General features: G+C 28.3%; 1 protein-coding gene across 2 annotated transcripts in view; it reads right to left on the bottom strand.

Annotated features, from left to right (window-relative positions):
- LOC145291378 (uncharacterized) overlaps nt 1-17,056 on the bottom strand; it is a 92,060-nt gene that overhangs the window by 26,234 nt on the left and 48,770 nt on the right. For both annotated transcript variants that reach the window (XM_080137167.1, XM_080137166.1), the window contains exons 8-9: nt 13,490-13,613; nt 5,575-5,674 (exon numbers count right to left, since the gene is read on the bottom strand). In XM_080137167.1, coding sequence (XP_079993293.1) covers nt 5,575-5,674; nt 13,490-13,613 — 224 coding nt within the window. The remainder of the gene's footprint in view (nt 1-5,574; nt 5,675-13,489; nt 13,614-17,056) is intronic.

The raw sequence follows: 17,056 nt of genomic DNA, 5'->3' as shown, positions 1-17,056 counted from the left end.
ATATATCAAATTATTATTTTAGTAAGGGGGCGATGATGTGGGATAAAATGATGAAAAATGATTGTCAAAATTAGTAACATATCCAAGAATTATGAAAAAATGACGAAATGTGAGTTAATTGGTTAGTGTGTTTGAAATGAAATAATCAGCCCAGAAAATATATTAAAGTTATTATTTTAGTAGTGTGGGGTTATTAATGTAAGTATAAAATATACAAAGTGATTGTCGAAATTAGTAACATATCTGAGAATTATGAAACATTATGAAATGCAAATTAATAAATAGTTGTGCTTTTTATGAAATAATCGACCCAGACAAAGTATCAAAGTTATGTTTTAGTAAGAGAGGGCGATGAGGATGGTTTCCATTATAAAACATATTGTTGAAATTAGTAAGATATCCAAGAATAACGAAAAATGGTGAAATGTGAGTTTACTTATCGGTGTGTTTATAATAAAATAATCAGCCCAGACAATACATCAACATTATTATTTAAGTAAGGGGAAAGGCAATAAGGAGGGCTAAAATTATGAAAAATAATTGTCGAAATTAGTAACATATCCAAGAATTACGAAAACTGATGAAATGTTAGTTGATTGATTGGTGTGTTTCTAATGAAATAATCATCCAGACAGTTATTATTTTAGTAAGAGAGGGCGATAGGGATGGTTTTAATTACAAAACATTATGATCGAAATGAGTAACATATCCAAAAATCATAAAAAATGATGAAAACCGAGTTTATTGATTGGTGTGTTTATAATAAAATAATCAGTCCAGACAATATATCAAAGTTATTATGGTAGTAAGAGAGGGCGATAAGGATTGTTTTCATTATGAAAAATGATTGTCGAAATTAGTAACATATCCAAGAATTATGAAAAATGATATTATTTGATTTAATGCAATAATGTGTATGCAATGAAATAATCAGACCAGACAATATATCAAAGTTATTATTTTAGTAATGGGAAGGGGTGATGGCGTTGATTTAAATGATAAAAATGATTGTCGAAATTAGTAACATATCCAAGAATTATGAAAAATGATGAAATGTGAGTTAATTGATTAGTGTTGTAATGAAAAAAAATCAGCCCAGACAATAAATCAAAGTTATTATTTAGTAAGGGGGGGGGGAAATATGGCTAAAAATTATGAAAAATTATTGTCGAAATAAGTAACATATCCAAGAATTAAGAAAAATGATGAAATGTGATTTCATACATTAGTGTGTTTGTAATGAAATAATAAGCCCAGACAATATATCAAAGTTATTATTTTATTAAGGAGGGGGGGAGATAATGTGGACAAAAATTATGAAAAATGGTTGTCGAAATTAGTAACATATCCAAGAATTATGAAAAATGATGAAATAGAGGTTAATTGATTGGGTTGTTTTAAATGAAATAAGCAGACCAGCAAATATATCAAAGTTATTATTTTAGTAAGGTTGGGCGATAATGTTGCTTAAAAATATTTTGAAAAATATTGTCGAAATTAGTAATATATCCAAGAATGAAAAATTATGAAATGAGAGTAAATTGATGTGTGTGTTTGTAATGAAATAATCAGCCTATACAATATATCAAAGTTATTATTTTAGTTAGGTGTGCGAAATGGTGAGTTACAAATGATAAAAAAATTATTGACATAATTAGCACCATATCCAAGAATTTATTACATATGAAAAATACCACCGTGGAATTTCCATAGGTCCCGCTAGTTATTATTATTATTATTATTATTATTATTATTATTATTGTTGTTGTTGTTATTATTTCACTCACTAGGAGTTATCTCACAGATCATCATCAGTGATCGCTCACTAGCAGTAACCAGTGATATTTGCTGGAGACCGAGTGACAAGTCTCCCCAGATTTCCAGTGCTCTCCACCTCTTAACTACTCGTGCAATGATTGCACGTTATCGCAACAGTCGTTTACCATTGATTTCTCGTTGGTATCGGCCATTGGTGTTTCCTGAGGTTTGAATGACAAAATGCCTGAACTACATACTTCCAGTGGAAATCTGCTTAGTACTCTCCTATCTCGGACTTTCCATACTCTCTGACCCTTCACAACTAGTTGGTGTGGTGCCAGTCGATGTCATCTATAGTGTTTTTGGCACTTCACGGGGAATGTGGACCTTGCGTAATGTGTTTTCATTTAATGGCTGCTCCATAAGGTTTTCTTTCACTTTCTTCGTATATATCTCATACATTTTTTTTGTAATCGAGCGTGTGTTTTTTTTATTTTTTTTTTAATTAAACTTGATTCATACTTTTTTTTCGTGCTTGTTTTTATTTTATTTTCATTTTATTTTAATTTCTTTTTATTATTATATTATATTTTCCACACTAATATTTTTATTTTTGCTTACATTTATTTTTTCATACATATTCAAATAATGCTTTTGGCTCTTTTTTGCCTCAAATAGAACCTCCAAAAAAGTTTCTGTGATTAAATAAACCAATGAAAACCTTTTGCGTATGCGCTTTTTAGGGAGCAACCATTAAATTAAAACCCGTTCCCCGTGAAATATCTTTTTTTATCATTATTGTTGCTGCTATAATAATAATAATAATAATAATAATAATAATAATAATAATAATAATAATAATAGTGCTTGTGCAGTGTACGCACCATGCTATATTTTAGATAGGATTTTCAAGTTACATTTTATGGTATCTTTTATTTTTCATTAAATTGTTAGATGAAAGTGCAGAACAGTTAGAAAGCCCACCCAGATAAAATGTTATAAAAAAACAAACAAACAAACAAAAACTTTAAGTTTAAATATATTTCAAAGAAATAAATTACGCCCGGTGCTAAAATAATGAATTCATTGATCGTTTTAGTTTAAAAAAAAACCGTTGTGAAAAATGCTTCTAACTTTAAAATATTTGGAAATACTCAACGAAAAGTTCTATTTATTATTAAAAGAACGGACTGAAAAATATTCTCATATAAAAAGTGTTGTTTTGCAGTTTAGAAAAATAAATAAAATGAAATATTTGATTTCCTCAGATAGATATAAAATTCAAAAACAATCTACTTACTATTATATTTTGTTAGATTAAAATTATCCCATTGTGCAATTATTATAATAATTGCAATTATATAATTATCCAAATGGAGAATTGTTTTTTTCTTTCTAGGAGAATAAAATATATGCACAATCTAAGGAAATGAAAAATATTTTTTATGGCCACATGGTTGAACACCGGAAACTTTCTTTACTTACCTGTTGATCTAGTAATGACGTCATGCTGTCATGTTCATTGGCCTACTCTCTTGGTAACCGTGGTATAACACAGCATGAGTATGAATCCAAAAATTTTAAGTTCATGTTTATATTAAAAAAAAGTGAGTGTATATCAATAAAACTCATATTGCAAGATGTTATTTCTGAGACTGCATGCCTCTCTCAAACATGGGCCAAAGTCTTCATATTGTATGAAATATTGTCAAACTTATGGAAGCGTTAATCAGGCTGAGTTTGTGCATGTCACTGTTTTCAAAAAACATCCAATGGTTATTATAGTTATCAAAAAATATCCAATGGTTATTATAGTTATCAAAAAACATCCAATGGTTGTTATTGTTATCAAAAAACATCCAATGGTTGTTATAGTTATCAAAAAACATCCAATGGTTGTTATTGTTATCAAAAAACATCAGATTCAGACATCAATATGAGAAAATCATAAGTTGTAATTCCATCAAAATTTTCACCCTGACCAGACATTTTAATATGTTGGTATTATTAGAAAGTAAAGTCCAAAGAAAAAATTTCCAACCATTATGTTCTCCTTCTCCCAATTCTCGGTATCAAACCCCAGCGCACATCTGTCAGAACTTACTTCTGCCCAAGAGACACATCATCTCTCTCTGACACACAGCTTTTTATCTGAAAAACCGACTGCATCTCATTTGCATATTCTCTTAAATCTCGTTACCTCACGTGACCACCAGTGCATAAACAGCAGGAGCAGCTATGTTTTTAGCCCTTGTACAAAGTCATGTTTGTACTACTTTTTAATATCACACCCCCTTGACATTTAAGATCAATAATTGGTCTCATAATCTGCCATCCATGCCGAGTATCTTTGTTCATGGTGCGACCATCATATAGGTTCTCTTCAGGAACTTCATCAACCTCCTTTTCTTCTGCTGGCAAGGAAACTCTCCGTATGTCTAAGATGTGATATGGCATTCCATAAACTGCCACTTTGTTTTTGGAAAGTACTTCAGTTACAGTACCTCTTCCCCAATGAGTTGTGCTACGAGAATTGGGGGGTCTCACCCACACGTCTTCACCAACCATGATTTCTGTGTGTGCATGTTCCACTCTCTCTGTTACAACCAATGGATGTCGTCATTCGTATGTAAAAATAGATCGGTGTGGCACTAACGTTTCATCTGGGCCAGCCATTGGTGCCATATTATACCAAAATACAACTTCTTGGGGCGAAAGTTGGCTTCTCAATGCTACAGCTTTTATGGTGCAATGGTGTCTCTCTATAATACCATTACCACTTGGGCAGTATGCAGCTCTAAAATATAGCTTAATGTTCCATTTTGCGCATATGTCTCTAAAAAGTTCTGAGCAGAAAGACATACCAACACCTCTTCTACTGGCCTCCTTTCCATAAAAACCTCCTCGACAACTCTCTTCACCTCTTCTGCCATTTCATTTCTGATTTCCCGCCATATTGCTACTCTCCCAGACCCACAGTCAATCATAGTTAAAAACGGTTCATGTTGATAATGCATGATATCAATAGTCAGTCATTGCCGATTTTCTCCATGCAATTCCCCTTTTTCATGTCTAGCCGGCACAGAGTCAATTGATTGACATTCCCTACATTGTTCCACCACCTCTTGGACATCTTGCATTGTTATATGCAAATTAACTTTTCTTGCTAGGTAAAAATTTCGTTCCTTTCCAAAATGATGCATCTTATGCAGATGTTTTAGATGCTCTACTGCACAACAAACCATGTCTTTCTCTTTCCTTAGCCAGACTTTCTTCACTCTGGTCAGCCCATTTGCTTTATTTTTCTGTGATTGCACAGAGTTCGTCAGGATATTATGAAAAGAAGGATTCTATGATGCAAACTGTCTTATCTGTCTTCTACTGCCGAACTGTTACACAACAATAATATAAAAGAACTGCATAAAAAGTGGGCGAACTCTCATATGATCACATACTTCAAAGACAGACACACAAAGAAGAATATAAAACAGTTTCCTTACCTGCACTTATTATGCTCAGAAGAAGAGAATCTTGAATATAATTATTGTGTGAAAGCTCCATGTGAGCCAATAATAATAATCTTTCAGCACAGCACATATGTAACTAACATCATTGTGCTTGACAAAATCTTGCATAGAGTTCGTCAGGATATTATGAAGAGAAGGACCCTATGATGCAACGCTGTCTTGTCTGCCCTCTATTGGCAAACTGTTACACAACGATAGTGTAAAGGAACTGTGTAAAAGGTGGGCAAACTCTTGTATGATCGCATACTTAAAAGACACACACATAAAGAAGAATAAACAGTTTCCTTACCTGCACTTAGTATGCTCAGAAGAAGAGAATCTTGAATATAATTAAAATTATTTGAGGCATTTTCTTGCCTTCCTGAAGTTACAAACAATGTCACAATCACCTGAAATACAAGTAAAATTTAAATATACAATATCTATTAAAAAAAATGCATTCCTGATAATATTTGGTTGAAGTGATTGAGTGTAGAGTGAATATTAAAAAAAAAGCCTTAAGAAAATAAAAAAGGTTTTCGTTCTCTCTCATCGATCGGTTCAAAATGCCGGCAGTTGAAATATTGTGTGGGCGCATGTGTTACTTCCGAATCATTGTATTTTGCCACAGTGAACACAGCATGACATTGTCCGATAGAGCAATTCAACTGAGATGGCAAACAGCTTATATATCTGGAGAACCATTTTTCATTTTTAAAAATGGCTTTCAGGAGAAGCTGTAACTTCATAAATCTAAACTTACGGAATCGAATATAAAAATATAAAGTTTCATCTCTACATTTATGTTCGATAGCTTTATCAAGAAAAAAGGTAGATATAAAAATCTGTTTTGTTAATAAGATAGAGCAGATGTTTATTTGTTCATGTTGTTAGAAATAAAAATTAATTTCCAGTCGCTTTCATATTTATTTGGTCATGTTGTTAGAAATAAAAATTAATTTCCAATCGCTTTCATATTTATTTGGTCATGTTGTTAGAAATAAAAATTAATTTCCAATCGTTTTCATATTTATTTAATCATGTTGTTAGAAATAAAAATTAATTTCCAATCGCTTTCATATTTATTTGTTCATGTTGTTAGAAATAAAAAATAATTCCCAATCGCTTTCATATTTATTTGGTCATGTTGTTAGAAATAAAAATTAATTTCCAATCGTTTTCATATTTATTTAATCATGTTGTTAGAAATAAAAATTAATTTCCAATCGCTTTCATATTTATTTGTTCATGTTGTTAGAAATAAAAAATAATTCCCAATCGCTTTCATATTTATTTGGTCATGTTGTTAGAAATAAAAATTAATTTCCAATCGTTTTCATATTTACTTGTTCATGTTGTTAGAAATAAAAATTAATTCCCAATCGCTTTCATATTTATTTGGTCATGTTGTTAGAAATAAAAATTAATTTCCAATCGCTTTCATATTTATTTGGTCATGTTGTTAGAAATAAAAAATTAATTCCCAATCGCTTTCATATTTATTTGGTCATGTTGTTAGAAATAAAAAATAATTCCCAATCGCTTTCATATTTATTTGGTCATGTTGTTAGAAATAAAAATTAATTTCCAATCGTTTTCATATTTATTTAATCATGTTGTTAGAAATAAAAATTAATTTCCAATCGCTTTCATATTTATTTAATCATGTTGTTAGAAATAAAAATTAATTTCCAATGCTTTCATATTTATTTGTTCATGTTGTTAGAAACAAAACATAATTCCCAATCGCTTTCATATTTATTTTGTCATGTTGTTAGAAATAAAAATTAATTTCCAATCGTTTTCATATTTATTTAATCATGTTGTTAGAAATAAACATTAATTCCCAATCGCTTTCATGTTTAGTTGGTCATGTTGTTAGAAATAAAAATTAATTTCCAATCGTTTTCATATTTATTTAATCATGTTGTTAGAAATAAAAATTAATTTCCAATCGCTTTCATATTTATTTAATCATGTTGTTAGAAATAAAAATTAATTTCCAATGCTTTCATATTTATTTGTTCATGTTGTTAGAGACAAAAAATAATTCCCAATCGCTTTCATATTTATTTTGTCATGTTGTTAGAAATAAAAATTAATTTCCAATCGTTTTCATATTTATTTAATCATGTTGTTAGAAATAAACATTAATTCCCAATCGCTTTCATGTTTATTTGGTCATGTTGTTAGAAATAAAAATTAATTTCCAATCGCTTTCATATTTATTTTGTCATGTTGTTAGAAATAAAAATTAATTCCCAATCGCTTTCATGTTTATTTGGTCATGTTGTTAGAAATAAAAATTAATTCCCTATCCCTTTCATATTTATTTGTTCATGTTGTTAGAAATAAAAATTAATTCCCAATCGCTTTCATATTTATTTGGTCATGTTGTTAGAAATAAAAATTAATTTCCAATCGCTTTCATATTTATTTGGTCATGTTGTTAGAAATAAAAATTAATTTCCAATCGCTTTCATATTTATTTGGTCATGTTGTTAGAAATAAAAATTAATTTCCAATCGTTTTCATATTTATTTAATCATGTTGTTAGAAATAAAAATTAATTTCCAATCGCTTTCATATTTATTTGTTCATGTTGTTAGAAATAAAAAATAATTCCCAATCGCTTTCATATTTATTTGGTCATGTTGTTAGAAATAAAAATTAATTTCCAATCGTTTTCATATTTATTTAATCATGTTGTTAGAAATAAAAATTAATTTCCAATCGCTTTCATATTTATTTGTTCATGTTGTTAGAAAAAAAAAATAATTCCCAATCGCTTTCATATTTATTTTGTCATGTTGTTAGAAATAAAAATTAATTTCCAATCGTTTTCATATTTATTTGTTCATGTTGTTAGAAATAAAAATTAATTCCCAATCGCTTTCATATTTATTTGGTCATGTTGTTAGAAATAAAAATTAATTTCCAATCGCTTTCATATTTATTTGGTCATGTTGTTAGAAATAAAAAATTAATTCCCAATCGCTTTCATATTTATTTGGTCATGTTGTTAGAAATAAAAAATAATTCCCAATCGCTTTCATATTTATTTGGTCATGTTGTTAGAAATAAAAATTAATTTCCAATCGTTTTCATATTTATTTAATCATGTTGTTAGAAATAAAAATTAATTTCCAATCGCTTTCATATTTATTTAATCATGTTGTTAGAAATAAAAATTAATTTCCAATGCTTTCATATTTATTTGTTCATGTTGTTAGAAACAAAAAATAATTCCCAATCGCTTTCATATTTATTTTGTCATGTTGTTAGAAATAAAAATTATTTTCCAATCGTTTTCATATTTATTTAATCATGTTGTTAGAAATAAACATTAATTCCCAATCGCTTTCATGTTTAGTTGGTCATGTTGTTAGAAATAAAAATTAATTTCCAATCGTTTTCATATTTATTTAATCATGTTGTTAGAAATAAAAATTAATTTCCAATCGCTTTCATATTTATTTAATCATGTTGTTAGAAATAAAAATTAATTTCCAATGCTTTCATATTTATTTGTTCATGTTGTTAGAAACAAAAAATAATTCCCAATCGCTTTCATATTTATTTTGTCATGTTGTTAGAAATAAAAATTAATTTCCAATCGTTTTCATATTTATTTAATCATGTTGTTAGAAATAAACATTAATTCCCAATCGCTTTCATGTTTATTTGGTCATGTTGTTAGAAATAAAAATTAATTTCCAATCGCTTTCATATTTATTTTGTCATGTTGTTAGAAATAAAAATTAATTCCCAATCGCTTTCATGTTTATTTGGTCATGTTGTTAGAAATAAAAATTAATTCCCTATCCCTTTCATATTTATTTGTTCATGTTGTTAGAAATAAAAATTAATTCCCAATCGCTTTCATATTTATTTGGTCATGTTGTTAGAAATAAAAATTAATTTCCAATCGCTTTCATATTTATTTAGTCATGTTGTTTGAAATAAAAATTAATTCCTAACCTCTTTCATATTTATTTGGTCATGTTGTTAGAAATAAAAATTAATTCCCAATCGCTTTCATATTTATTTAATCATGTTGTTAGAAATAAAAATTAATTTCCAATCGCTTTCATATTTATTTAATCATGTTGTTAGAAATAAAAATTAATTTCCAATCGCTTTCATATTTATTTAATCATGTTGTTAGAAATAAAAATTAATTTCCAATCGCTTTCATATTTATTTAATCATGTTGTTAGAAATAAATATTAATTTCCAATCGCTTTCATATTTATTTGGTCATGTTGTTAGAAACAAAAAATAATTCCCCATCGCTTTCATATTTATTTGGTCCTGTTGTGAGAAATAAAAATTAATTTCCAATCGCTTTCATATTTATTTGGTCATGTTGTTACAAATTAATAATAAATTTCCAATCGCTTTCATATTTATTTGGTCATGTTGTTAGAAATAAAAATTAATTCCCAATCGCTTTCATATTTATTTGGTCATCTTGATAGAAATAAAAATTAATTCCCAATCGCTTTCATATTTATTTGGTCATGTCGTTTGAAATTAATAATTAATTTCCAATCGCTTTCATATTTATTTGGTCATGTTGTTAGAAATAAAAATTAATTTCCAATCGTTTTCATATTTATTTGGTCATGTTGTTAGAAATAAAAGTTAATTCCCAATCGCTTTCATATTTATTTTGTCATGTTGTTAGAAATAAAAATTAACTTCCAATCGTTTTCATATTTATTTAATCATGTTGTTAGAAATAAAAATTAATTTCCAATCGTTTTCATATTTATTTGGTCATGTTGTTAGAAATAAAAATTAATTCCCTATCGCTTTCATATTTATTTGGTCATGTTGTTAGAAATTAATAATTAATTTCGAATCGCTTTCATATTTATTTGGTTGGTGTTGTTGTAAATAAAAATTAATTCCTAACCTCTTTAATATTTATTTAATCATATTGTTAGAAATAAAAATTCATTTCCAATCGTTTTCATATTTATTTAATCATGTTGTTAGAAATAAAAATTAATTTCCAATCGCTTTCATATTTATTTGGTCATGTTGTTAGAAATTAATAATTAATTTCCAATCGCTTTCATATTTATTTGGTCATGTTGTTAGAAATAAAAATTAATTTCCAATCGTTTTCATATTTATTTGGTCATGTTGTTAGAAATAAAAATTAATTCCCTATCCCTTTCATATTTATTTGGTCCTGTTGTTAGAAATAAAAATTAATTTCCAATCGCTTTCATATTTATTTGGTCATGTTGTTAGAAATAAAAATTAATTTCCAATCGTTTTCATATTTATTTAATCATGTTGTTAGAAATAAAAATTAATTTCCAATGCTTTCATATTTATTTGTTCATGTTGTTAGAAGCAAAAAATAATTCCCAATCGCTTTCATATTTATTTGGTCATGTTGTTAGAAATAAAAATTAATTCCCTATCCCTTTCATATTTATTTGTTCATGTTGTTAGAAATAAAAATTAATTCCCAATCGCTTTCATATTTATTTGGTCATGTTGTTAGAAATAAAAATTAATTTCCAATCGCTTTCATATTTATTTAGTCATGTTGTTTGAAATAAAAATTAATTCCTTACCTCTTTCATATTTATTTGGTCATGTTGTTAAAAATAAACATTAATTTCCAATCACTTTCATATTTATTTAATCATGTTGTTAGAAATAAAAATTAATTTCCAATCGCTTTCATATTTATTTAATCATGTTGTTAGAAATAAAAATTAATTTCCAATCGCTTTCATATTTATTTAATCATGTTGTTAGAAATAAATATTAATTTCCAATCGCTTTCATATTTATTTGGTCATGTTGTTAGAAACAAAAAATAATTCCCCATCGCTTTCATATTTATTTGGTCCTGTTGTGAGAAATAAAAATTAATTTCCAATCGCTTTCATATTTATTTGGTCATGTTGTTACAAATTAATAATAAATTTCCAATCGCTTTCATATTTATTTGGTCATGTTTTTAGAAATAAAAATTAATTTCCAATCGCTTTCATATTTATTTGGTCATCTTGTTAGAAATAAAAATTAATTCCCAATCGCTTTCATATTTACTTGGTCAAGTCGTTAGAAATTAATAATTAATTTCCAATCGCTTTCATATTTATTTGGTCATGTTGTTAGAAATAAAAATTAATTTCCAATCGTTTTCATATTTATTTGGTCATGTTGTTAGAAATAAAAATTAATCTCCAATCGCTTTCATATTTATTTGTTCATGTTGTTAGAAATAAAAAATAATTCCCAATCGCTTTCATATTTATTTTGTCATGTTGTTAGAAATAAAAATTAACTTCCAATCGTTTTCATATTTATTTAATCATGTTGTTAGAAATAAAAATTAATTTCCAATCGTTTTCATATTTATTTGGTCATGTTGTTAGAAATAAAAATTAATTCCCTATCCCTTTCATATTTATTTGGTCATGTTGTTAGAAATAAAAATTAATTCCCAATCACTTTCATATTTATTTGGTCATGTTGTTAGAAATTAATAATTAATTTCCAATCGCTTTCATATTTATTTGGTTGGTGTTGTTGTAAATAAAAATTAATTCCTAACCTCTTTAATATTTATTTAATCATGTTGTTAGAAATAAAAATTAATTTCCAATCGCTTTCATATTTATTTAATCATGTTGTTAGAAATAAATATTAATTTCCAATCGCTTTCATATTTATTTGGTCATGTTGTTAGAAACAAAAAATAATTCCCCATCGCTTTCATATTTATTTGGTCCTGCTGTGAGAAATAAAAATTAATTTCCAATCGCTTTCATATTTATTTGGTCATGTTGTTACAAATTAATAATAAATTTCCAATCGCTTTCATATTTATTTGGTCATGTTGTTAGAAATAAAAATTAATTTCCAATCGCTTTCATATTTATTTGGTCATCTTGTTAGAAATAAAAATTAATTCCCAATCGCTTTCATATTTACTTGGTCAAGTCGTTAGAAATTAATAATTAATTTCCAATCGCTTTCATATTTATTTGGTCATGTTGTTAGAAATAAAAATTAATTTCCAATCGTTTTCATATTTATTTGGTCATGTTTGTAGAAATAAAAATTAATTCCCAATCGCTTTCATATTTATTTGTTCATGTTGTTAGAAATAAAAAATAATTCCCAATCGCTTTCATATTTATTTTGTCATGTTGTTAGAAATAAAAATTAACTTCCAATCGTTTTCATATTTATTTAATCATGTTGTTAGAAATAAAAATTAATTTCCAATCGCTTTCATATTTATTTGGTCATTTTGTTATAAATAAAAATTAATTTCCAATCGCTTTCATATTTATTTGGTCATGTTGTTAGAAATAAAAATTAATTTCCAATCGTTTTCATATTTATTTGGTCCTGTTGTTAGAAATAAAAATTAATTACCTATCCCTTTCATATTTATTTGGTCATGTTGTTAGAAATTAATAATTAATTTCCAATCGCTTTCATATTTATTTGGTCATGTTGTTAGACATAAAAATTAATTTCCAATCGTTTTCATATTTATTTGGTCATGTTGTTAGAAATAAAAATTAATTCCCTATCCCTTTCATATTTATTTTGTCATGTTGTTAGAAATAAAAAATAATTTCTAATCGTTTTCATATTTATTTGGTCATGTTGTTAGAAATAAAAATTAATTCCCAATCGCTTTCATATTTATTTGGTCATGTTGTTAGAAATTAATAATTAATTTCCAATCGCTTTCATATTTATTTGGTCATGTTGTTAGAAATAAAAATTAATTCCCAATCGCTTTCATATTTATTTGGTCCTGTTGTTAGAAATAAAAATTAATTCCCAATCGCTTTCATATTTATTTGGTCATGTTGTTAGAAATAAAAATTAATTTCCAATCGCTTTCATATTTATTTGGTCATGTTGTTAGAAATAAATAATTTCCAATCGTTTTCATATTTATTTGGTCATGTTGTTAGAAATAAAAATTAATTTCCAATCGCTTTCATATTTATTTGGTCATGTTGTTAGAAATTAATAATTAATTTCCGATCGCTTTCATATTTATTTTGTCATGTTGTTAGAAATAAAAATTAATTTCCAATCGCTTTCATATTTATTTGGTCATGTTGTTAGAAATAAAATTAATTCCTAATCGCTTTCATATTTATTTGGTCATGTTATTAGAAATTATTAATTAATTCACAATCACTTTCAATGATTATACTTACTGCCAAAGAGAAAAGGACTCCCTTGAGTAAGGTTAGCACAGAGATTAAATTTCCGATATAGCTGACAGCAAAAATTATGATGAAAGCAAGGCACCAAATGAATACAGGAATTATGTATAAATACCTGAAATTAGGATGAAAAAAAAAACAATTAATAAATCTGTGTTTTATTATTTTCAATATTTGAATTATCAAAGAATTTGTTTGCTACTTTTTAATATCTTTTGATTTTAATTTTATATACAGACGAAAAACAGTATGTATAGGTTAATCATTTACTTGAAACATTCATCAGTTTGTATATACCAATCTCAATGGAGTTAAAGATAAATCATAATTAAAAAGTTTGTTTTATTTAAAAATAAATGTATATAAAGTTTGAAAAATTCAAAGCTCAATGAATTCTTCGTTTAGTTCCAGAGCATATATAACGTAATATAATAGGTCTCAAATTTCCAAATATCATTTTTCTTAGCTGGTAATTTATTGCTTTTTTTTTTAAAGTTAATCATTACAATAGTGTTTCGTTCGTGACTAAAAAGTCTGCAAAATTATTTCTTTGCTGTATTTTTAATGACTTACTTATCAGATGTTCACATTAAAAAAAAACATAGAAAAAACACCATTTTGAACAACTTACATGGTTCATACAACCGAAACACTGTCATTTTAGTTTTTTGTTCTGAAGATTACAATCATACTGCATTTATCTTAACTAATTTCAGTTATTTTCGTATTTTTGTGAATTATCATTGCCCCCTAAGCCATGCGGGAGGGGGATACTCCATCAACCGATTCTGCCATCCGTAGTTGTCGTCGTCTCACCACATTTTTGACCAATTACCTCTGGCACGCTTTGGGTGGGATTGAAACCGCTATCTTCAGACAATGTTCATCTGGAACCGTAGAGATTCAACGTCTCTATCAACTGCGCCACGGGCCCCGAAGGGCGATCAAGGTTGGATTCTTTGATCTTATAAATCCACATTTATTTATTATCTGATCTTCCATAGTCGGGTCCGTACCGATTGGTATATATATATATTATTCCTTAATTGGAATTTTTTATTTTTGAGATGAGCATTTTTTTTTTATGTTAATTTTATTTTTATTTCGGACTATTAGTCTCATCTTTATTAGTTGTTGTTTGTTTGTTTTTATTGGTTCACAACGTTTCGGCCAACTTCCTCTGGCCTTCGTCAGGTGGTAACCGCGACGGATAGGAACTTCGAATCTCCTAACTGCATTCTCAACTACGGATGGCAGTGATGGCTGAGAATGCAGTTAGGAGATTCGAAGTTCCTATCTGTCGCGGTTACCACCTGACGAAGGCCAGAGGAAGTTGGCCGAAACGTTGTGAACCAATAAAAACAAACAAACAACAACTAATAAAGATGAGACTAATAGTCCGAAATAAAAATAAAATTAACATAAAAAAAAAATGCTCATCTCAAAAATAAAAAATTCCAATTAAGGAATAATATATATATATATACCAATCGGTACGGACCCGACTATGGAAGATCAGATAATAAATAAATGTGGATTTATAAGATCAAAGAATCCAACCTTGATCGCCCTTTGGGGCCCGTGGCGCAGTTGATAGAGACGTTGAATCTCTATGGTTCCAGATGAACATTGTCTGAAGATAGCGGTTTCAATCCCACCCAAAGCGTGCCAGAGGTAATTGGTCAAAAATGTGGTGAGACGACGACAACTACGGATGGTAGTGATGGCTGAGAATGCAGTTAGGAGATTCAAAGTTCCTATCCGTCGCGGTTACCACCTGACGAAGGCCAGAGGAAGTTGGCTGAAACGTTGTGAACCAATAAAAACAAACAAACAACAACTAATAAAGATGAGACTAATAGTCCGAAATAAAAATAAAATTAACATAAAAAAATGCTCATCTCAAAAATAAAAAATTCAAATTAAGGAATAATATATATATATAAGATTTAAAGGGTTGTAAGTTTCTTGTCCAGCAATGTGGTCTCCAATAATGAGTAAATTCTCAAATTTTTTAGTGGGCATTATTCTGGTGACGTTACCAAACATGAAGGAGATCCCTATCTATAAATTGCCTTAGAAAAATAAATGTTGATAAATGTAGGAAAAAAGCTGAAGAAGCCTCAGTTATGCTTGTATAAGGGAGTAGCATAGGCATTGTAATAATGCATTGAGTGTCTATCTGTATATGTGGTCTTCTATATTTTTTATTGTTATTTTTTTTTATAAGATGGTGATGGTGATATGTCGGTGAATGGAGGGGAAAAAATTCAGTGAAAATGTTCAGGAGTGAGCACTTTGAAAAAATAGGATAGTGAGGAATGTTGAATGATGAAGGTCGTATGTATGAAAAATATCGACAATGCACAATCAGACGTCAAGAAAACAGAATTGAAATTTTGAAAGGCCATTTGAATAAAACAAAGGTGCATGACACTGATGCCAATCAAACGTCAAACAAAAATGATAATTGAAATTTCCAAAGACCATTTTAAATAAATCAATGGCGTTCAACTGCACTAGGTAGAGGCTCATCGTTTGCCAAAAGAGGGAGATGTCAGATGTCAAAAGTCACAGGCGATTACATATGAGAGGCCTGGATTGAGTTGAGAGTGTTTGTTTTGGCGAGCAGAAGCTGAGAGTTATTCGTTAAATTCCACACAGTGCCGTCTTTTTCCTACCAATCCATTATCCTTGTCCACTAATCAGATTCATCGTTGCTCACCACCAAAACCCACAATAAAGATCTATAAAGATATTTTGACTTAAAATGCAGCAGTTTAAAAATAATTTGTAAAATGGTGGATAGTCAAAAACTACCATAGTCCAGTCCTTATAAAGCGCTGAGAAAATATCCCAAGTATTTCGTAATTGATATTAATGGCAAACACGACGCAATCAGAATAGATCAACTTAGAAAGGCAATTTTTGATAGTGAAACTCAATATTCTACTACTGACAGCATTAAAAAAAGCAATTTACTTTTCTTCAACTGTAAACATTTCAAACGATTCTGAGTCATCCTGTTCAACAAATTTCACGGTAAGACATCTATCCAGATTTGTTCATTTCTCACAGTAAAAATATTGTGTATCATTTCCCATTCTTAATCGGCGTTTTATTTTTTTTTTGTTTTTTTTTTTTGTTTTTGTTTTTTTCTAGAAAGGGGATATGTAACAAATCGTTATATCACAAACAGGTTCACCATGTACGTTCAATTGAAATTAGTGTAAGTTTTTAAATGGATGCTGGTTCGGGAAAACAACAGTTCGACCACACAAACAGATGGCGGAATGTTTACTACATGCTTCGCCATTTTTTTCATTTCGAGAAGATTGAGAGTGTTGCAATTTCGATTGTATCTACAGCACGCGAGAAATATCAAGTTCGTTTTACTGACACATTAGCCTTCCTACCTCCATCGAGAGATATAAAAATCATTAACCAGGAAATAAGCACGCTGAGGATTCACGCCTATGGATAAATACCTTACAAAAAGATTTCTATTTACACAAGTAACGATGAATGACTTTCTTTAAATCTTTCTCTTTTATCCAG

The sequence above is a fragment of the Euprymna scolopes genome, chromosome 12, assembly GCF_053919585.1.
Source record: "Euprymna scolopes isolate OS-2025 chromosome 12, ASM5391958v1, whole genome shotgun sequence".
Lineage (NCBI taxonomy): Eukaryota > Metazoa > Mollusca > Cephalopoda > Sepiida > Sepiolidae > Euprymna > Euprymna scolopes.
Note: the sequence above shows the minus strand (reverse complement) of the source record. Positions and strands in the feature narration are given on the sequence as shown.